At 39.5% G+C, this 21,778-nt stretch overlaps 1 protein-coding gene across 7 annotated transcripts in view; it reads left to right on the top strand.

Moving 5' to 3' along the window:
- LGI1 (leucine rich glioma inactivated 1) overlaps positions 1-21,311 on the top strand; it is a 30,602-nt gene extending 9,291 nt beyond the window's left edge. For 2 of the 7 annotated variants that reach the window (XM_061348969.1, XM_061348970.1), the window contains exons 2-9: positions 8,869-9,312; positions 9,698-9,769; positions 13,604-13,675; positions 13,779-13,850; positions 18,011-18,082; positions 19,318-19,487; positions 19,901-20,065; positions 20,150-21,311. In XM_061348969.1, the coding sequence (XP_061204953.1) occupies positions 9,122-9,312; positions 9,698-9,769; positions 13,604-13,675; positions 13,779-13,850; positions 18,011-18,082; positions 19,318-19,487; positions 19,901-20,065; positions 20,150-20,967 (1,632 nt within the window). In that variant the 5' untranslated portion in view covers positions 8,869-9,121 and the 3' untranslated portion in view covers positions 20,968-21,311. Of the gene's footprint in view, positions 1-8,868; positions 9,322-9,697; positions 9,770-9,896; positions 11,597-13,603; positions 13,676-13,778; positions 13,851-18,010; positions 18,083-19,317; positions 19,488-19,900; positions 20,066-20,149 lie in introns of those variants that run through there. The other 5 variants (XM_061348974.1, XM_061348971.1, XM_061348972.1 and 2 more) reach the window with 5 other exon arrangements.
- The last annotated feature ends 467 nt before the right edge of the window (positions 21,312-21,778 follow it).

The following is a 21,778-nucleotide window of genomic DNA, read 5'->3' as shown; positions in this document are numbered from 1 at the left end:
TTGTTAATGGAACTGGGTATGTTTGATTCAGTCTTTATTTGTAAAGAATGTATAGCATTCATTTCCCTGAGTGAAGAGCAAATCAAACAGTAGGAGATTATTTGCAGCTCTGAGCTCTTTTCAGCCAATACTTGCTCCAAGAACATCTCCCAGGTCCCCCTTTCAAGTGCCTGGGGTCCAACGTCTTGGTTTCTGTGATGCTCTCTGAGTTCCCACTCCTGTTTGTTGTTTTTTTTTTTTTTGTCCTTCTCTTTTTTCTCTTATATATTCATCTCTTAGGTTAAAAAAAAAATTGTTTAGGAAAAAAAGCCACGTGTGCCTTTGTTTAATCAGTAGTGTGTGCCATTTATTTAGCTGGAGGGTTATATTGCTTCATGAAGGAGCTTATTACTTCTTACTCATGTATTATATTGAGACTGGGAATTAGGCCCTCCAGTCTTAATGACTCTGCTTAAATCACAGGGGCAGCAGCAGTGGAAACTTGTAGATGCCTAAAAGTCTAAGACAGCTGGAATTTGGATTGTTGTCTTAGAAAAGTGAAATACAGGAAGCATTGTAACCTCAAATGGCAATGTTATCATACTCAAGGTAGGGAAAATTCTGTAGCTTCTGAGCAGTCATAACTGAAATATGTATCTCCCTGTTGCTATAAAAATTACATTTAAGACTACAGCCAGTTCTTAGATAACAATGTTGTGTTGGTTTTGCTCTCCCACTGCAGAGTGAGAGAGCCAGCAGCTAAAAGAGCAAGTAATTTCTTAAAGCTGTACTGAATAAATAGCATGTTGCATATGAGCAAGCAGATGTGGCAGACTTCTTCAGCCCTCCAAAGTCTCATCTGCGGAGGAATGTGGTTCTCAAGGAAAAGGGACTGAGGAGTTCAGCTTCGTACAGTATCTTATTTGATGGAGAATCTGTGCTGGGCTTGTGCAGTGGCAGTGTGATCACCGTAGGGTAGGGTAGGGTGGGATGTCAGGCAAATCTAGTATTTCTTTGAGATAAAAGAGATTAAGTATTACCAAAATAAGGTATTTTTTCCAAATTTCTTGAATTGTTAAGAACAGTAAAAACATCAGTATAATACACTTCTGGAGCTATCACCAACAACCCCTTAAAATGTTTCACCACTGATCCAAATTCCTGCTTTGTAAGGCATTTTGATTAGCACTGATGAAACAATAATGTGTTTGATGAGGCACATCCTTCTCATTGTGCAATTCATTATGTCAGTGGCACTCCAGAGAGACTTGTACTTGAACCATTTCAGTGACTTTGTGGTGCTAAGATTTATTTCATTGTGAATTATTCAGGATATAGAAACCTGTTTTTAACAAGTAAGGATTCTCTCCTCAAAAGCCTGACATGTAACAAATAAGTTTCCTGGGTACATTTAAATAAATAACTTTTTTTTTTTTCTGTCCACAGAAAAATAAATACAAGTTAGGAAGATTAGAATAATTCTGCAGGGAGCCAATGCCATGAAAAAAGTACAGAAGGGCAATATAAGAGAGCACAGGTCAAGGAAAGGATTTTATAACATGCCGTCTGTTTTTAATTAGCATCTTGGCAAACTGGAAGAGCTCAAACATTTTTCCATGAAGAAATGTATTATAGACTTTTCTAGCTGCCAATTAAATGGCATTTAGCTACAGTGACAGTGGTATGTTGTTTTGGGTCTGTAGAAAGCACTTGCTCATGCTAGAAAATCTGGGACATTTTGTTTTGGATACAGGGTTCTTACTGGATTGGATTTTCTATCCCTCTTAATTTTACTGTAGGCATGAAGGGTACTTGCTATGAACAATTACTAGATTAATAAATAGTGTGAGGAGCTGGCAGAGTGGAGATGATAATTACCAAGTGGCACTTCGTATACACCTGTGGAGGGTCTGTCCTCCAGATAGTTGATAACTTTTAAACAATTCTAGCTAAATGCTAGGGCATTTTATGAGATTCATATTTTGTCCTATTGCTCTAGCAATTCTTGTTTTGTTTTGGAAGGATTTGGGCTTGTTTAGGGTTTGGTTTGGTTTTTGTTGTTTTACCAGATCAATTATTTAATCCAGTTTAGAGAATAGCATTAAGGCCAGAAGCACAGTTAGAGAGCTGTGGAAAAGAGCAGAACCAAGAGCCCGTGGAAGAGTGGCGAAGTGAGAAACCGGCCCATTAATGAAAGCATTGCACAGAAATACCTTCTCAATATCACCACATCAGTTTCTTCAGAAGTCATCAGACCATTTCCAATTATAAATTCAGCATATATTCTCTCAGTAGTATCGTGCTTTTAATGTCTGATCAGGCTATGTAGGGGGGAAGAAAAGGGCAAAAAAAGTAATTTGCATGTTTGAACATGACTTTTCCTCCCTGAGAGGTTCATACAGAGGGCACTACTTGGGTAGGATGCATGGTGGGTCTGATGTCAGCGCCACTGAAGTGGAGAGGCATGTTTTCTGGCTGAAAAGTGTCCTTATTTCCAGCCTTGCACACGTGAGATGTTATTTCGTTTCTTAATACTTCCCTTTATATTAGGTGTGGTCTCAGTTCCTGCTGTGAACCTTGAAGTAGCACAGCTTCACAATCTTTGAGTTGGGCTCTTGTTTGCTCTTGAGCTTGTATGCTTCCTGTTCCTCCCCAAATACCCATTGTTAGCATTTTCAAGGCAAAACACAGATAACAAACAAAACAGGAACTATGTGTTTAGGACTAGAAAAAAGTGGCTAGTATTCAGGAGAGCAGTTAACTCCACGCTACTGGATTGTGTGCTGCAAAGCACACTGCTTTGTAACAGAGCCTATGAGCCTTCTAAAAACCTGAGAAAGAAATTGGTCCCACTCTGCTGAAAAACAGAATGCAGGAGCTGGGGAAGAGCTGAGGATTTCTGGCTCTGGGATTTATGGAGGCACCAAATCTCATTTGGAAAAACCAGAACAGACAACCTGAAAGGGAACTGGGGGTCACTATGTAACAAGATTGATAGGATTTGTGGGTCAAAGGGCCAGTCCAATAACTGAGGTCATGTCTATGTCTGACCTGGGGGACAGTTAATGGATTTTTCTGTTTGATAGTTTGTTCTGTTTTTTTTCTTTACTTACACAAAATAAAGCTACTGAGTTGTGGCACTTACCTGCCTTGGAAGATAGTCAGACCAGCACGAATAAGCATCCCACAGAACATGCAAACACAATATTAGCAGTATTGTCAATATCAGCTGTTCAAAGATGAGAGATTAGGTCCTTAGTATTTTGTGATAGTGATTTAAAATTAATGTGATATCAAAATATAGTACATTTTGGCTACTTGTTATCTAGCTTAGCCTTTATCACTCTCAGTTACCCAGGAAGTTGGATGAGGTGTCCTTCCCGGCCTGAGAGAGCCTTTTGAACATCACAAGGGGTAGAAATCCTATCACTTTAAAGTGTCTTTGAGGTAATATTTAATATTCTCTACTATTAAAAACCTGCAATAAAAAAAATCAAAAATCATAAAGATGTTGGAAGTCCTTGCTTGTAAAAAAATAAAACCTAAACAGATTAATTTTGCCTAGCTTCTTGTTGGATGAAATGCAATGTCCATCTGTTTTTCTCAGAGAATGCTAACAGTACAGATAACAGTACATCTGTCCTGACATACCTCTTGTCATTGGTCAAATTCTAGTCTACCTAGGCCAACAAGCAGCCCTAGCGCTACCTGCACACTCACCAGGATGTGCTCAGAGGAGTAGGTGCTCTGCATCACCATGCAATTTTGTCTATGAGAACTGTGAACTGGCTACTTTGTGCAAGGCAAAGGAGACCACCCTCCAAGTTTTTCTTTCCTCTGAAGTTGGCAGCAATTAAGTAGCCATTTCCTCAGCTTTTTGACCCAGGGTCTGGCCTGGTTGGTCTGCTTTAAATGAAACTCTTGTTGTGTAATAAAGAAGAATACCGGTAATACAGACCTGTATAACAGGACAGGGTAAAGTCAGAAGAACTTTCCAAATAAGACATTCTGGGCAGCCCTGTGATCATTCCAAAGCTGGTCTGTGCTGTGAGCTGTTGTAAAGGCATCTTGAATTTTATTATGCCTAACCTGCAGAAGGCCTCTTCCGGGCAATGGCTGTTGGTGCCAGATCTACCAGGAAACCTAGTCTTTTCAGAACTGTTTAGAATTCACAAGACTAAGTTCTGTGTATTGAAAGTACAGCCTCGGTCTCAGCTGCTTCAAATTTGCCATTTGCTGCAGTATTTGTTAAAAGGGTGGCACTGAGAGAGCAAAAACTCAGACTCATAAAATGTAGGAGTCTTTGATCTCAAAATCCTTCTGCTCCAAGCACAGTGGTAACACAGCAATGACAATGTTTTGTTCTTTAGGAGGCTCATGAATATCAGGGTGTGATTTAGACTATTGTGCATCTGTGTGGGGTGAAATTATGGGCTTAACACCAAGCACAGTGAAGTTCAGTAACGTCTCACCTTCATCATCAGTGGCTTTTGGATTAGGCCACAACGTGCAGGCAGCTCATCCCAAGCACAGAAAAGGTAACACAATTTTCTGAAAGCAGGGTGAAATAAAGGATAACTGTAACAGTATATGTAACTGCAAAGGGAAATGTAGTGAGCATGAAACCATGGGAAGCTTATTAAAATTTTTTCATATGCTCGTAATGAAAACATATGGGCTAAGGCAAATATACAGATATAGTCAGTGGAGAAGACTTTATCCCTCAAAAAAGGTATTTTTAATATATTTAAATGGCTCTATGTCCTCACCATTTTTGTTTGCTTTCCTCAAATATTTTAGCAAACAGGTTTACTCATTGAAGTATTCACATTTTAACCATATATTTGAGAATACTTGCTAAAAATGTATTTTTAGTAAATATTAATAATAAGAAATGCCTATGTTTGCTGTAGAAACCAAGCCACAAAAGTTGTGCTAAGTCTGACCAAGAAACATGAGTAATGGTAGGTGATGAGTACCACTAATGACAGCTAGCAAAAGTATCTTTATTTTTGACTGCCAGATACCTGCACTGAGCTTGTCATTAGATTATTATCATCAAAGATTGTTACCAAACAGTTTGGAGACATTGGAAGAAATAAGCTATTTGGTTCTTACCGTCCAGAGCGACTGTGTGGGAGATAATCAGTCACTAAGGCTTAGTTAGCTCTCGTCAGAATTAAAGAGGTGTATCACAGCATAGTAATAAAGCACAGGAAATACTGGAATCTGCCGTGCCCAGGTCAGCGGTGTGTGACTCCCGTTGTCACCAGGGAGGCACAAATCCTAGCAGGGCAGGCACCGGGGGAGCGTGGGGAAGGCGCAGGGGAAGCCAGGGCAGGGCGCACACCGCCCGCCCTCCACGCCTTCTCCTCGGGGGCTTCTCTTCGGACCTGCTCCGGCTAAAACGAGGCGGCGCGGCGAGGGAGCGGGGCTGCGGCGGGCAGGTTGCCGGGATACCGAGCGGGTAAGGGCAGCGCCGGCCGGATCCCTCAGCCCTGCCCGGCCTCTTGAGTCCCAGACCGGCCCTCTCAGCCACGGCCCCCTCAGCCCCGGCCGGTCCCCTCAGCCCCGGCCCCCTCATAGCGCCCGGGGCTGTGGTGGGGGGTCCTGCTTAGGTCCGTGTCTGGACCTGCTGCCCGGCACCGAAATCGAGCCAGCAGCGCGATGTACCTCTGGCCATGCTGAAACATGTCTGCCAGCGAGCACCTCCGGCGAGGTGAAGATTGTTCCGCTAAAGCAGACCTAGTAATGCAAGCCACAACTGCCTTCCACCCCCTTCCCCTGCTGAAACCTTGCTGAGAGAAATAAATGTTTGAATCACATTGTGCCTAACTGATACCAAAAACACCACCAAAAACAAGCTAGAGGAGACCCTACGTACCTAGGGGTGTGAGCACAGGAGGCCACTGCCTGTTCCCTTAGCCAGGGACCAACAGTGATGGCCTAGGCAAAGAGTGAGTCAAACCTTGCAATGCCTGGAGAGAGCTAAGCCACCAAAATTCCATGAACCCATTTCTTTTTAAACTGCTACATGGCAAGAAATGAGATGCTGAGACTGGCGCAGAAGGACTCTGGAAAATGCGATTTATGCCTTTCCTTTGACAGAACTGTTATAAATATTCATAATATTTGCAATTTTGGAAAAAAGTGGTTGTTTTGGCATGCAGTTTGGAAGAGGAGACTAACTTCCAGGCAGTTCTCTGGACAAAACTGGAGCTGTGTTACTGCTCTGTTGCAGAATGTGTTTCCGTTACCCCAAGCCCACTCCACTGCAAAGTTTTCAGCAGATTCACAGTGTGGCTGGAGTATTAATTAAAAAGAAATGCCTAAGTAATTGATGGCGGGTTTCAGTGAATGAGCTGAAGGAAATGAAACACGGGGTGTCACCATCAATGGCAAAATATTGCCATGGCAATGGGTAGCTTTGCCAGGAATAAACAAACAACAACAGGCCTCTTCTCTTGCCGAAAAAAAAATGTTAGAGAATTTTCTGTTCTCACCTCACCAAAGTCTGTGCCCTGGGACATCTCAGATGGAGGAAATGGTGTACCCTACTTACACAAGCCCCACAAGTCCAGCTTCTTTCCCAGTCGTCCAATTAGATCATTTCCAGAGCAAGAAGTAACCTTTATACCCAGGGGAAGGCACTGACATTTGCTTTACAATGATTTCAGTGCTTTGGTTACTGTAATTCTGTACCATATTCTTACAGAAGGTGGAAGGACTCAGAAGTAACACAGCATTGTGTCATTCCTAGTTGAAGTCAATCCTGCTTCAGGAGAGACTGCTGACAGGGAAGATTTTCTCAAGAGTGGAAACATGGGCCTCCACTTAAATTAATAAAGAGCTTTACAAAAACACAGCACAGAGAGTGAGGGAGCTGGGAAAGCATGAGCTGCCCTTTCTTCTGCAGGCATGGGCGCCTTTTGAGGAGCATGCACATGCACAGGCACTAGAGTCCTCTCCCAGCAGGCCTCTGGAGGTGGCCTTCTGCCTCTGAAAGCTTTCTCAATGTTTCTGGCCATCCCCTATCCCTCAGAGGATGCAGTCCCACCACATAGCATGAGCTCTGTGGGTCTCATCTCATAAGGGGGAGGCAGACCTAGGCCACTGCCCAGGCAAGGATTCAGCAATGCTGGCATCCTGCATAGTATCTATGAGCTGAGTTTCTTGCAGTTTTTTTATCCTGTTGTTCCCCCTTGCCATCTTTGACCCATAGCGTATGAAATTCCTGCTAGACAGCCATAGCTGGGTATGCACTAGGGCCTTGCTGGCACTCTTCCTGAGGCAGACAGACATAGCCCAGTGTTGGTCTTGAGAGCTGGTGGCCTGTAGAGCAGAAGCAATGGGCCAGAGCCAGGTGGCCTTGTGGAATCAAAGGAGGAGTGACCAGAATCAGAGGATCATAGAATGGTTCCAGTTGGAAGGGACTTTAAAAATCATTCAGTTCCAACCCTCCTGCCACAGGTAGGGACACCTTCCACTAGAGCATGTTGCTGTAAGCCACATCCAGCCTGGCCTTGAACGCTGCCAGGGATGAGGCATCCATAACTTCTCTGAGCAACCTGTTCCAATGCCTCACAACCATCATAGTAAATAATTTCTTCCTAATATCTGCCTTCCTAAATCTACCGTCAAGAGGGATCTGCTCATCAGGAGATCAAGTATCTTCTGGTGAGGAGATGGCACCTACATGAAGGAGCCTATAGTGAGCACTACTGTATTAAACTCCTGCACCACAGAGTCGACCCTAGGAGGCTTTGTGATTTCTGTAACATAAACAGTGCTGCTGCCACTGTGGGGAAGTGTCAAGATCTGTTAAAGTTTGCAAAACTCCTCTAATAGCAATCCTATATTAGAAAAAAAAAAAATCCCATATGGCTTTCCAGCTCTTTGGCATTCATTAGTTTTGTCTTACCATTCTTTATGTAATAACACTTAGGTGCTGCTTCAGTTCCATATAAAATATTAAATGTAGTTTACTGTAAAGTCATCAGGCTGAGGAATGTATCTTACAGTGTTCATGCAGCACCTAGCACGGATTTCAACTGCAGCCTACAGGCAGTATTATGAAGGTTCATTATACCATCAAAATCTGTCCCTACCCTGTCACTTTTCAAGGAAGGTCCATTCTTAACTACAGGTTTGGTGTTTAAATAACAAGTTGTTATTTTTTTCCTTCCTTCCATCTAAAATGATCAAACTAGTCCCAAGCAAATGCATTTTTTAACTTGAACTTTTAATTGATGTCCATTTTGATTTAACCAGCTCAGAAAACATGTAACACATAAAAATGGTTCTTTTTCTAAAATAAATAAATTAATTAATTTTAAAAAAGGAAAATTAAAAAAAGGCAGTTGGGGTCTATTTTGCATGAGAAAATATTTTGTTTAGGAATGAGAGTTGTAGGCATTCTTTCATACATTGTAATATTTTCCATGTGTGGCAGCTTGTTTTTCAGTAGTGCAAATATGTGCAATAAGGGCTAAGGATAAGAATTAATCTAACAGCTTTTGCAGCAAGGCTTTTGATGGTTTCACTCGATTTCATTTTCCTGTGGATACTGCCGTCAGTTCTGCTGCTTGCAATATGTGAAGCATAATTCTCAGAGGTTCACGAGGTTGTAGGGATCCAGTAGGAGATGACTGATTTCTCCCCCCACACACATACACTCCACCCCACACCCCCTCACCCACCCACCAGCAAAACATAATGCTGTACTATTTTTGGCAGCAGGGAAAGGGCCTCCTTGTGAAAACAGAAAGCAGTGTATTTCTCAGTTACATCACTTTGCAATCTAATGCCGTGTTGTGCTCAGTGTTTTTGTGGTGATGCAAGTCTTTTTTTTTTTTTTTTCCTTTTTTTTTTTTTTTTTTCTCCCTTCAGCCGGTTGGATTTTCCCCATCTTACAGCACCTCGCAGGTCTCTTCTCTGAGCAGTACGTTGCCTGAGTGAGTGGAAACATACAGATCAGCTGCAGGTTTCTGACTACAAAAACAGAGTGAAAGAAAAGGGTTGGGAAAGCTGAAACAAATATTGACCTGGACTTATAGAAAGACATCCAATGGCTGAATAAAGAACCCCTGTTCATGTTTTGGGATATTCTTTCAACTGACTGGAACGAGAGCGGATCAAAAGAATGGGAAATGCCAGCAGACCCTTTAGAAGAATTGCTTATTTCTTATGCCTTTTATCTGTGCTTTTGCTGACTGAAGGGAAGAAACCAGTGAAGCCAAAATGTCCTGCCTGGTGTACTTGTACCAAAGATAATGCTTTATGTGAAAATGCCAGATCTATTCCTCGCAGCGTTCCGCCTGATGTTATCTCACTGTAAGGGCTGTAAGCATTTGGTTATTTAATTTATGATTTAAAATGAACTGGGATGTGTGGTGTTTTCAGTGCATACGGAAGGATGCTTGCTGCAGGGAGTACCTCCAGCGTTCAGAATCATCAGCTAATGTGTTAAAATTGTGCTTCATCCTTGAATCCTGATTTTTACATCTCTTTCATCTGTCTGTCTGTCTGTGTATGTGCACACATCCCATTTTATACCTTCTTCTATACTACATGAAACCTGTAACATTCATATCTTTTTGGTTGTTTTTTCTTTTTTTTTTAATTACATAAATAAATTTCTCTGTGATGACCAGATCATTATTATAACCATGGATATATGAGACTACATTAATATAAGGTTGTTTTTTTTTCTTTCCAGATCCTTTGTGAGATCTGCTTTTACTAAAATCCCAGAAGGGAGTTTTTTGCTCACACCATCTCTGCAGCTTCTGTGAGAAATATTTATATGATACAATTTTTGTTATGAAATGTATATGTATCCATAAATATTTTAGAAAGGGTTTCAGTGTTAATTTTATAAGAGTCTCAGTGTTGATTTTATAAGAAACAGCAAGAGAAGATTCATTAGATGTCAAAATACAAGACTTCTTAGCAATTGAAGGATAGTGCATGTTTAATTTTTTCAAAGTGTATCTACTTTGTATTTTGCAAGGCTATCTGTTGTCAGTGCTACTTTGAATGATTACATGCTGAAGCTTTTGGTGACAGAACGTATGCTATCCTCATTATACTTTAATTGACATTACAGTAGGGACTTCAGCATTGCAACAACTATTCATGTTCCTTTTCTGCAGTCCGGGGGCCTGATCCCAATATAAAGCTGCCCATTTGCAACTCCCACCAACTGTGAGTTCTGAAACCCTCCGATCAGACCCTTCGCTGCAGTGGGACAGGTCCTGAAGTCCTTTTCCATGTAAAATTACCATTGACTTCTGTGGAAGTTTAGTTACTTCAGTGGGAGTTTTGCCTTCATAGTGCTTGGATTTGACCCTTTTTGTTATTTCATGTTCTTTGAAAAAAGAAAAAAGAAAGTAATGGAAATTTTCTTCCAATTAGAAAAGAAATAAATTAAGCAGTTATTTCAAAATCAAATACTGCAATGAGGTATGCACAGAGAGAGAATATTTTGGGATGTTTAGCTACTAGATGCATTTCTATATAGGATTTTTACAGGCTCACAGGCTTTCCTGGAAATTTGGGCATAGGATTATATAATTGTGAGCTATAGAGAAGTAGAGGGGGTGTAACCTGAACTGTTTATAGTGGATGTGCTGCCAGCCTGACACACACCCAGATTTGTCTCAGAAATCCGGCAGGACAGACTCCCTGATGTGATGAAAACCAAAATCGGATGTCTGGCCCGGACTGACTTCCCATGCACTCTGTATGTGGTCAGAGGTGTAATGTTGATGTATTAGAGCCCTATGGCTGTTGGATTAAACTGCTGGCGCACCGATAGCTGAAGCCCTGACCCTAGCTGTACTCTGCTACCTCAAGTGGAGCTGATAAGGAGGTGCAGACGTACTGTACAATTTTGGATACAGGGTAAATAGGTAAATGCAGTTACTATGGAAACCTAAATGCTTTTCTACAGTGCTTTATTCTGGAGAAGCTTTTCCCAGGTGGTCACAGATCACAAAAGGGACACATTTCACATAATTCCTGCAATAGGCCTTTCAAAGAAAGGAAAACTGAAATAGCAGCATTGGTGGAGATTGTATCAGAAGAGAGTGAGTAGGACATCATCTCTCTTGGCTACGATACACCACCTACACTTAACGATCTCGCTGCCAGGGAGGCACAATTGGGTAGGGTGGAGTAGGACAGACACAGTCATCTTATTTTGAGTTATTATAGTGCCTGGCATAGCGGGCTCTGGTAACGGCTTATGGCATTTTGGTAATGGCAGTAATTTGCATGGTCTGCCATACACTGAAATGCATGTCCTAAGCTGATGTTAATAAATGCTGCAACAAAAGCTCTGACCTCAGAAGAGCTGGTTTTGTTCCATTATGGTCTTCGACGAGTGATCTGTTTTCCAGATATATTTCTAACATGGTAGCTGAGCTTCTTGCCATCTTTGAGAAGTCAGACTGCTGATCTGAGGCAAACTCCTTAAACACAGACCACAGAAGGCAGGACTGTGTCTGTGGGGTCAATACTCCGGTTTGTACATAGGAAAGGAAAATTTCCACCTTTGGCAGAAGACAGTAAGGGAAATAAGAATATGGAAAATTCAGGTTAATTAGAAATTACAGTAAGTTTTAGCTTTGCATGATTATAGCTGTATCAGTAGGTTTAATTTAGCCAATATCAAGATTGAGCAGCATTTCTATGTAATAGTCTCCAGCATTACATTTTTGCAGCTCAAATGTGAGCTGGTATCTCCAGTATGACAGTCACACATTTCTGAGTGTGAAATATATCTGCTGCTATTATTATTTACTACTATTTTTACTGTAGTAGTGGCAATGGTCTCTGGAAAAATCATGGTCTCGTGCTAAACACTACGCATAAGTCCCAGGCCAGGAGAGCTTCTTGAATAGTATGGATGGTATGCTCTGTGCTCTTCATGTGACAACAAAAATACAAAGGACCTACAAGTGCCAGCAGGAGTGTTCCCTAAATGTAGAGAAAATATCTCTGCTCTCATCTCCAGCACTCGTAACTGTGTATCAGCAATGTGCTGAGGTTGCTTTTATAAACTGATGACACGAAAGCCCACAGAAAGAAAGGAGGTAGTCATGGCACCTGCTAGCAGCGGACAGTTCCTGCTAAGTATGATAGTCCCCAGGTACAGTGCAGTATCTTCAGCCTCTATCCCAGAAATAGCTAGCTGGTGGGTCATGCAAATCTAGTGTCTGAGGTCAGTGACTCGGGGAAAAGCCACTTTGTGCATCACCTATGTGTGATACAGACACTGGGGAGAGGTATGAGATGGGAGGCAAATGAGATCACGAAGTGCAAGACCTATTCTATAAACCTGGCAATCTCTAAAATAGCTATACTATTTAAAGAGATACCACCATGTTCTTTATGAAGGTAGAGTGCAGAAAAGGAAAAATTATCCAGTGAAATCACATCAGAAAAGTAAAATTAATTGCAGGCAGCAGATTTACTAAATTGGTCTTCTGATTCAGAGATTTTACAAAAATACTTATTTTCTTGAAGGAAGACAAATACTTATTGTTTCTAACAAAAAGGAAGATTCTCCTGCTTATATTTTTCACACATATAAAATTACATACTTAAAGTGGAAAAAGCACAGTCTGCAATAGCTGAGAAAACAAATCAACTGCAATTTATTCTTAATGCAAATTTCAAAATAAGAGATGAACTGTCTTATTAATTGTATTCATTCATACTTGCAAATCTTGCATTCCTCAATGCCTAAAGATGTCACAGGGTAAATTTATTTATCCATCAGGTCTAACTGAATAATGTACATCTAGTATTCCACTGGGCAAAGTTCATTGTACTTGACAATGCTCAACATATTGAGGGTGTGGCAGTCCAGAGCTGAATTAAAATGGGCAAATGCAAACATGGGTGATAAGCATAAATAAAGCTGTAAAAAAACAATGTTGGTCCACTTTTAATGCTTACAAAATTACATAAAATTAAATGTGTTGCTGCTATTTTTATAGCTAGATGGATGAAAAATACATGCACACACTAAGAACTATCTCCAGCTGGTATAATGTGGTCTTAAAAATAGTTCTGATTTGAACACTGATTAAATTAAGAGATTTTCCATTTGTTTCTCAGTAACTTTTTAGTACCCTCAGGTCAAATATGCTCACAAGTTTAACTCAGAAGTTAAGGGATTTTCCTGCCTGTCAGTGATGCTAATTCAACCTGATGTCTGGCTAACCAGTTGGATATGTTCCCTATGTTGTCATCAAAAATAAGTGTTCTTCAAGACAATTTAGACCTCTGTAGTACTTGAACATTTCATTGTCAACCAAGTATGTCTCCAGTGCACTTGTATGATCCCGTTGTTTTACTGGCATCATAAACCCACGTTTACATCCCACAGAAGTCAATGGAATTTTATCAGATTGCTCCAGCAGGCAAAGCAACAAGTTGCTAGGCCCTTCCCTTTGACCCAGACTATGGGGCAAAATATCAGCCATACAGTCCTGTAGTGCTTGCACAGACAAAACCATGAAACCAGGCAGTGGAAATCTGGCCTACCATGGCTTGCTGAACTCTAAAGATGCTAATAACCTAATGGTCTTTTGTTTTGCATCTTTTTATGCAGGTTGTTTACATCCAACACTTTTGATGTTATTAGTGATGATGCTTTCATGGGCCTTCCTCATCTAGAATATTTGTGAGTGGACAAAAGTATATTTCCTGGTATTATTGAATAGAGGGGGTGGGCTTCCAAGTTCCAGGCATTGCTTTGACCAGAATGACTTTACGACCCATTACAGGTTCATAGAGAACAACAGCATTAAGTCAATTTCAAGAAATACTTTCAGAGGACTGAAATCTTTAATTCACCTGTAAGTAAAGTGGTTGAATATATTACTTGATATTTTTAATATAGTAACTGAACCACTGTGTTGCTGAATTTCACATTTGGATATATAGCTATTTACATTTGTTTAAGCAGTATTAATAGTCATTTAATTAGAATGTTAATCTTTGTGTTTCCACCAAAGACTCCCAAACTTGTGGTATCTGTAGAAGGTCAGGACCCAAAGAGCTTCCAAGGAGTACATTTGGCAGTAGCTCCCTGACTTTCTCTGCTCAGAGCACTGGGGATTTCTACCTGAGTATGTAGGAACAGGTAGAAAGCAGAATGTGTCAGGGCTTGGCACTGGTGAAGGGAGTCCCAGTTTGGAACTTGGAGAGCAGGAAGGTGGGAGCTGTGGTCAGCACTGAGGTGCCATGGTGGTGAGATGCTGAAGGATGGACATGTGCCTCTTCCCAGGTACCCAAGTCTGGTATGAATCCAAGAGAATATGACAGTCATTCCTGGGGACAGGCCATCAATGTCTGTACCCATGTCCACTTCAGCCACTAAGTGTATCCAGCAGAATTTGACCAAATAAAATTTGAAATTTCCCATCCTTTTAAACAGAAGGGTTGCAGTAAGATGCATTTATTACAACTGGTACATTTTTTCCACTTAGCTGTGTGGTATAGCAGCTTTTAGACTCCAGCAGGATTGGCTTCAAAGGCCTGCTGTGCACCCTGTCCTCTCCTGCACATGAGCAAGAGCATCTCATGGTCAGGATCTGTCACACACTGACACAAGGAACTTCTTAAAATTCTTCATGTTGCTGCTCATCCCTTCAGCTGTCCTAGAAACATGCCTAACCCTTGCCCTCTGATATGCTGCAGCCCCCTTGCTGCATTAGCCAAGAGGGGAAATTAGTCAAAGGCACTCTGGATGCTAATGTGGCTGTTCAGAGCAATGCTTCCCAGGCTCACACATGCTGTGCTCAGCAGGTGAAACTGCACACTGTCAACAAATACCTGTAACATTCCACTGCAAACACAGGAGTAGCATCCTCATGCTCTGAGATAGCAAGACATTTTTTAGACAGGCTTCTGTCTCTTATTTCACATTCAGTTTATCTTTTAGCAATAATTTTATTTTAGCAAGCAATACATTTATTGAAAATACAATATGTACTGTAAGAAAACATAAAAAATTACAAGAATACTGGAAGAAAAAGGAGGCTGAAACCTCTGGGGTGTGGCTGACATGGGTTTGTACCCAGCTCTGAGCATTTGCATTCTGAAGCATATATCTTGGGATGTGTGTCAGAGGCAGGGGAGTGAATTCTGACCTTTTGGCCTTAACCCAGTAACCTCCAAGAGCATTTTGAAACAGGGTCATTTAACTTTTTCTTTCACATATTTTGACACAAGAGAGAAAGCAAAGGTTCCATTTTAAATAGTAAATGCATAAATATAATAGTTGAATTGTAGTTCACCATGTCCTTCCCTACATAGTAAATGTACCATAAAACACTTTACTCTTCCCCTTTTAGTCAGAACAGACAAGACTCAGAGCTGTGAGCCAAAGCCCAAGCCTACTATAACTACTTGTGTAGATAAAGTTACTTATAGAATGAAGAAGAGAAAAGAGAGAGGAGAGGGAAAAAGGTACATAAACAGGCTGGGCACATCCTGTAAAAATCTGTTAGAGGTATAGGCATACTTACAGTACTATTAAAAAAGGAAGATAATTGGATAAAGCTGGTAACTGGGACCCTATCTTCAAAATATTTATGCACATGAATAGCTTTATATTCACAAATGGGTCCGGTACATTATTTATCATATTCATTTATTTATTTAGTAGCTGTTTCTGCCAGGGAGCAAATTGCTTTCCTAACACAGAGGAAGGCAGTTTCTTCTATACAGAGCCTACATTCCAAGAGTAACATCTTGTCTTGCCTGTTATATTGGATGCTGGGGATGCTTCAGCAGTTTCATAAGAGAAAACATATGCAAAAGCTAGAACCATAAGTGAGGAGCCACTGGGGTTTGCATGTGGTTGCATGCACATTTTTGGGACATAGATTTGTGCATCATACTGCTATTGCACTTGGAGTGCTATTCATGAAGACAATGAGAAATTTGCAGAAAATAACTGCAAAGGCAGGTCCATTAACCACAGAATGTGACTAGTTTAATCTGCTTGCAGAACCACTCCCCACCCTTTGGGGGAAATTGCACATACACATTAAGAATAATCATTTGGCACCCTGAGGCATTTCTCATTTGAGAAACAGGAGAGTGCTTGTGTACATAAAATATATCAAAAAGAACCACAGTAAATAAGCATACAAATGAGTTCCATGAAGTTAGAGGAGATGAACTTTGTTCTGTTTATTCTGTTGACTTCCTTTTTGCAACATAACTTTTGCAATGCAATAAGCTATCCAAACATTTGTATTTTAATAATGCAATTAATTTTGATAATTATAGCATCCCCTTACTGTAAAACAGAACCATCTAGTATTTTATTCTGCAACACAATTCAGTTTCTGCTCAGAGTATATTAAAGAACAGAAAAAATAAAGAAAAAGCTGATTTCTTTTACTAATTTACTAATTTAATGTCAAATTCTTAGCATTGGACAGTAATTTCTATGCACAATATGTAATTTTGATTGCACTTCTTTCAGAACTGCAGCCATAAGTTTAACTGCATGCTTGATTCAACCTTTACTCTCTTATTGTAAGCCAAATACCACATATAGCACCATCTACACAAGCCAGTGTTTTGTAATATATAAGTATGCTTTTTAACAGTGGAATATAAAATTAATAATTTTCATCCAAAACTCAGCAAATGCACAAACCTTGTGTAAATTTTTCTGTCAGTCACATTCCCATGGCAGTGGTGAACTGCTACTACTTCCAAGTCTATCATCTCTTTCAGTTTGCTGTGTGATAATTAATATATAAATAATATATAGTGTTATTAAACCTGCCTCAGCTTGCACATCTGCTTGGCTTTTTCCATATGAGTTACCTGACTTTTAAAGAATTGCTCCTGAGTGTAAAATTAAGCATAAGTGAAGCACATGATACATACACCAAACAGTATTACAATCAGATGTACTTTGGAAGTAGTGAAGTCAGAATGGACTAATGGCATCATCCCATATTTACCATTCCTGATATGACAATTTTAAATGAGGCAGCAGACCTAGTATATGTGGGCCTGTTCTAGAAATTAGTATATGCCTAAGTGGCTTTGCGCGGTGAGAGAAATTGTAGTTAATAAATAACTTTTATGTTTACAAGTGACAACAGAAGAAGTTCTTAAGTCTTAGTAGCTGCAGATTCTAACTGGGATCTTAAACTAGAATGATTTCTATTTTCATTTCTTTTTGTAAGTAATAAATAATACTGTTAATCAAAAGAGGCCTCAGCTATAAGCTACGTTACTCTTTTCCTGTCATGCCCCCAGTGACATCTTGGAGAACTCAGACCTTTAGTGGGCTCACAGAGACATGTCTGGGTGAAGTGTAATATATTGCTTGTTCAAAGCCTGTTCACATTTTCTCATCGCTTTTAGTAGCTAGAATACTCACTGAATTCAGGCAAGGTTTCCCAACATTAAAAACTGCGAATTAACAGCAAGTTTTTGCTGGTCTTATACACACATACTCACACACACACAAGCACATTCCAGGAAAGAAATGAATGCTGATCAGCAATTTCTTGTCTATTAATGCATATTTCCAAAAACTATGAGCTGAACTTAAGTCCACTGAAAGAAACCTAGTATTAAGATTTCCCTTCCAGAAGATATACAAGAAAGTGGGGAAATTGCAGTAATATGAACATCATATATTGGTATCTCATAAGGAAAACATCAGTAGATCTAATCATGACTAATTGTTTTAAAACAATGGTGTTGGCAAAACACCAGAGGTGATTGCACCTTTTACCCTGCTAAGTGAAGTTATTGTAAATGCTGCAAGGCTGCTGAAGAGTGAGAACACAGGAGTCATGGCATTTTAGTGGAAGAAAAAGTCACAAAGTAAATGAGCTGATCTTAAAAGCAGTCTTTTAGAACTAAGTGCTACAGAATACCAGGGTTCTTTACCTTAAGAAAGAAACCCCATTACACCTTGCAAAAATGTGTAATTTAATGAATTAGCACTGATACTGAAATATCTTTTTTTTTACAGGAGTCTCGCAAATAATAACCTCCAGTCGCTTCCAAAAGACATATTCAAAGGCTTGGATTCTTTAACAAATGTGTAAGAAAGCAATTAATCTATTAATTATACTAAAAATATAATGAGATTCTTTTAGAGGACATTCTGAGTAACCATTCAAACTGACAGCCAGTAATGGGATCCAGTGGGTAGACTTCCCAGTATGGGTAGGCTTGGGTTTTGTCTACTGTTGTTGGTAATTTGCTTTAGTTTTGAGCATTCCACCAGTTATGAAAATAAGTAATATTGTTAGTAGTTGTGTAAGAGAGCTGCATGATTATTTAGACTTAGTGATAAGAAGGAAGTATCCTTAGGGATGCATGAGAGAGCATGGCATGAGGGGAAGGTGGAAGGTATTTAATGGAGTAACATTTCTATGTGCAAGCAATTTCTGGGAAGTCAATCTTTTATCATAAATGCATGTGTCTTAGTAAGTACCATCCCATACTAAATTGAATTGCAATCAAACCAAAACGTGAACTTTTAAAAATATATAACTTACATACAAGCAAAAAACCAAAATATGAGCAGATAAATCCGTAGCTGCTTTCACTGAAATATGGCCTGTTCACAACACACCAATTCTGGTTCACCTGATGCGGGATAATGAGCACAGAACGTCCTTTGCCTGCTCCCTGTGTTATCAAGGTAGGCTGAATTCACAGTGTAGACCTGCAGTAGTAAGATGTGGAGATGGTCAGTGTTATCTGGCAGCATTACTTGGCAAGGCTGACCGTGGCCAGGTGGTTGCACAGTCTGGTCCTGGCACTTGCTTGTTCCTGTACGTACAATCTGAAATATGACTGAAGACAGCTGTAAGTCTTGAACAGAACACCTTTGTTTGTGTCTCCTGAAGCCCTAAATGAGTATATCTAAAGGATATACCAAATACTGACTGGCTGACTGTCAGGTTATATTAATTCCAACTTTGTTATCCAGAATGATCTTACTGAGAAAGGGTAATCCGAAAGAAACAACCTCCCAAAATATGCAGCCAACAATTAGGTAAGCTTTTGTGTACCTGTAAACTTGGAGAAATCAACAAAAATTTCCCACTGATCAAGTTAAGTTCTTCATGATAACCTTAATATAATTAAGTCTGCATGGATTCTGGCATGTAGATTTAACTATGGGTCTGGACAAATTGAGTCAGGAAGGCAACAACTGAGAATAAGCAAGAGGGCACATATTTAACAAGAGCTTAGTTTGTTGGTGTCCTACAAGGAGGAATACATCAGCTAAGTACTTATTTTCAATGCATGATTTATTTATTGTAGAGATCTTAGAGGCAATGCATTTAATTGTGACTGCAAACTGAAATGGTTAGTGGAATGGCTGGGCAGCACCAATGCAACAGTTGAAGACATTTACTGTGAAAGTCCACCAGAATATAAGAAGCGCAAAATCAATAGCCTCTCTCCAAAAGAATTTGATTGCATTATTACAGGTAATGTGCTTCAGATTATTTAATCTTGTTAAATTAAAGTCAAAGCTATATATTTTTTTATACTAAGGTCCATTTTTGCAAGAAGTCTGCATAATGGATGGAACTTCCACTAAAATCAATATGAATTCCGTGAAGGTATAATTCTGACTTCCAAATCACTTGGGAGTGGGGTCTTATATTGCAGGTTCTACTCAGACTTTAATATGCTATATAAAGATTTGGAGAACTGGGACATAAAGCAGCACCTCTTTGAGAAATATCTGAAAACAAATTGCAGTGCTCCCTTATCAACAGGAAAATCAAGCTAGTGACGAAATACTCTAATTTGTAATAAAATGGTATCTGCTAAGCAGATGTTTCTTCAGCACAGTATGGAAAGGATGTGTAATGATATGTTGTGTGCACTTTTGCAGAATTTGAAGTTTACCAGTCCCTGCCATACCAGTCTCTGTCAGTAGATACTTTCTCATACATGAACGATGAACACGTGGTTATTGCTCAGCCTTTTACTGGAAAATGCATCTTTCTTGAGTGGGACCATGTAGAAGTGATGTTCAGGAATTACGACAACATTACAGGTATGAACACTGCTCAACAAATAACATTACAACAGCTGATCAAAGAAGTTGTGCTAACCCTGTCTTTTACTTTTCTTTTTACAGGTACTTCAACTGTTGTGTGTAAACCTATAGTTATTGAGAGTCAGCTGTATGTCATTGTTGCACAGCTGTTTGGAGGCTCCCACATATATAAAAGAGATATTTTTGCTAATAAGTTCATAAAAATTCAAGATATTGAAATCCTTAAAATCCGAAAACCCAATGACATTGAAACTTTCAGGATTGCTGAAGACTGGTATTTTGTTGTTGCAGACAGTTCAAAGGCTGGTTTCACCACGGTTTACAAATGGAATGGGAATGGATTTTATTCCCATCAGTCTCTGCACGCCTGGTACAGAGATACTGATGTAGAGTATCTTGAAATATCTGGCAAACCACATTTAATTCTGTCAAGTAGTTCTCAAAGACCTGTAATATATCAGTGGAACAAAGGAACAAATGAATTTGTTAAGCGTTTTGATATCCAAGATATGGAAGATGCATATGCAGTGAAACATTTCAAAGTGAAAGAGGATGTATACATTTGCTTAACAAGATTTATTGGGGACTCTAAAGTAATGAAATGGGGTGGTTCAGCATTTCTGGATTTACAAAGGATGCCATCCCGAGGGTCAATGGTATTCCAACCACTTCAGATAAGTAATTATCAATATGCCATTCTTGGAAGTGATTATTCTTTCACTCAAGTCTATTACTGGGATGCTGAAAAAGCAAAATTTGTGAAGTTTCAAGAATTAAACGTACAGGCACCGAGATCTTTCATACATGTCTCCATCGATAAACGAGATTTTCTCTTTGCTTCAAGTTTTAAGGGAACTACATTGATTTATAAACATGTCATAGTTGACTTAAGCGCATGACACTCATAATTCTGAGATTACATCAGACTTTCTACCATAAGTGGACAAAATGAACTAAGTGCATGATGACTCTCTTATCTTACTTCCAAATGAATGCCTTTAAAAGTTGCGATTGCTAGAACCAAGTATTACTAGTATCTTCATCTCTAATTGTCTAGTGGTGTTGGAAGTTGCATTTTTTAACAAAAAGAAATTAAATTAACTGTTCTTTGCATCCACAATGTGTAAATATGTGTGCAACTGCATCTGTTGCTATAAAAAAATATTAAGATGTACTTTTCCATTTATTTATTCACCTGTTTGAAACAACTGCCAAATAAAATGTTTACATTTTGTGTCTTTCACATTCCAAATATTATTTACAGGTGATACCTTTTATTTGTGTATATAATATACACATATAAAATAAACCCAAGAAGGCATATTGCCCAACGCAGCATTGTATTGAATGGAAGACGCACAATATTGAAGATCAGGTGGGTGTTACATATACCAAGAAGCTCTTGATAAAAATGCAATATTGAACCCCAATGTTGTAAATTATCACCTGGACATATCTTTGCATTTATCTGAAGCTTCACTCATTTAAACACGACTCCACCCAGAAATAAGTGTTCATTGATATAGATCTGGTTGTAGGAAGGAGGGTTCAGTTATACAGATCCAATTGTAGGATGGGGCTTTGTACTGTCTATAGCTGGAAGTACCTGTTCTTCTAAAAATATACAAAGAAAGCAACAGGATAAAAGAAGATGTAAAAATCTGTCTTTTTCTACCTTATGATGAAGTGGCACAAATCAAATCTCTGGTA

Source organism: Neopsephotus bourkii, unplaced genomic scaffold (genome assembly GCF_033783945.1).
Source record: "Neopsephotus bourkii isolate Nb327-2 ecotype Australia unplaced genomic scaffold, CSIRO-AGI_Nbou_v1 NB_379, whole genome shotgun sequence".
Classification (NCBI taxonomy): Eukaryota; Metazoa; Chordata; class Aves; order Psittaciformes; family Psittacidae; genus Neopsephotus; species Neopsephotus bourkii.
The sequence above is the reverse complement of the archived record's forward strand: the minus strand, read 5'-3'. Positions and strand labels throughout refer to the sequence as shown.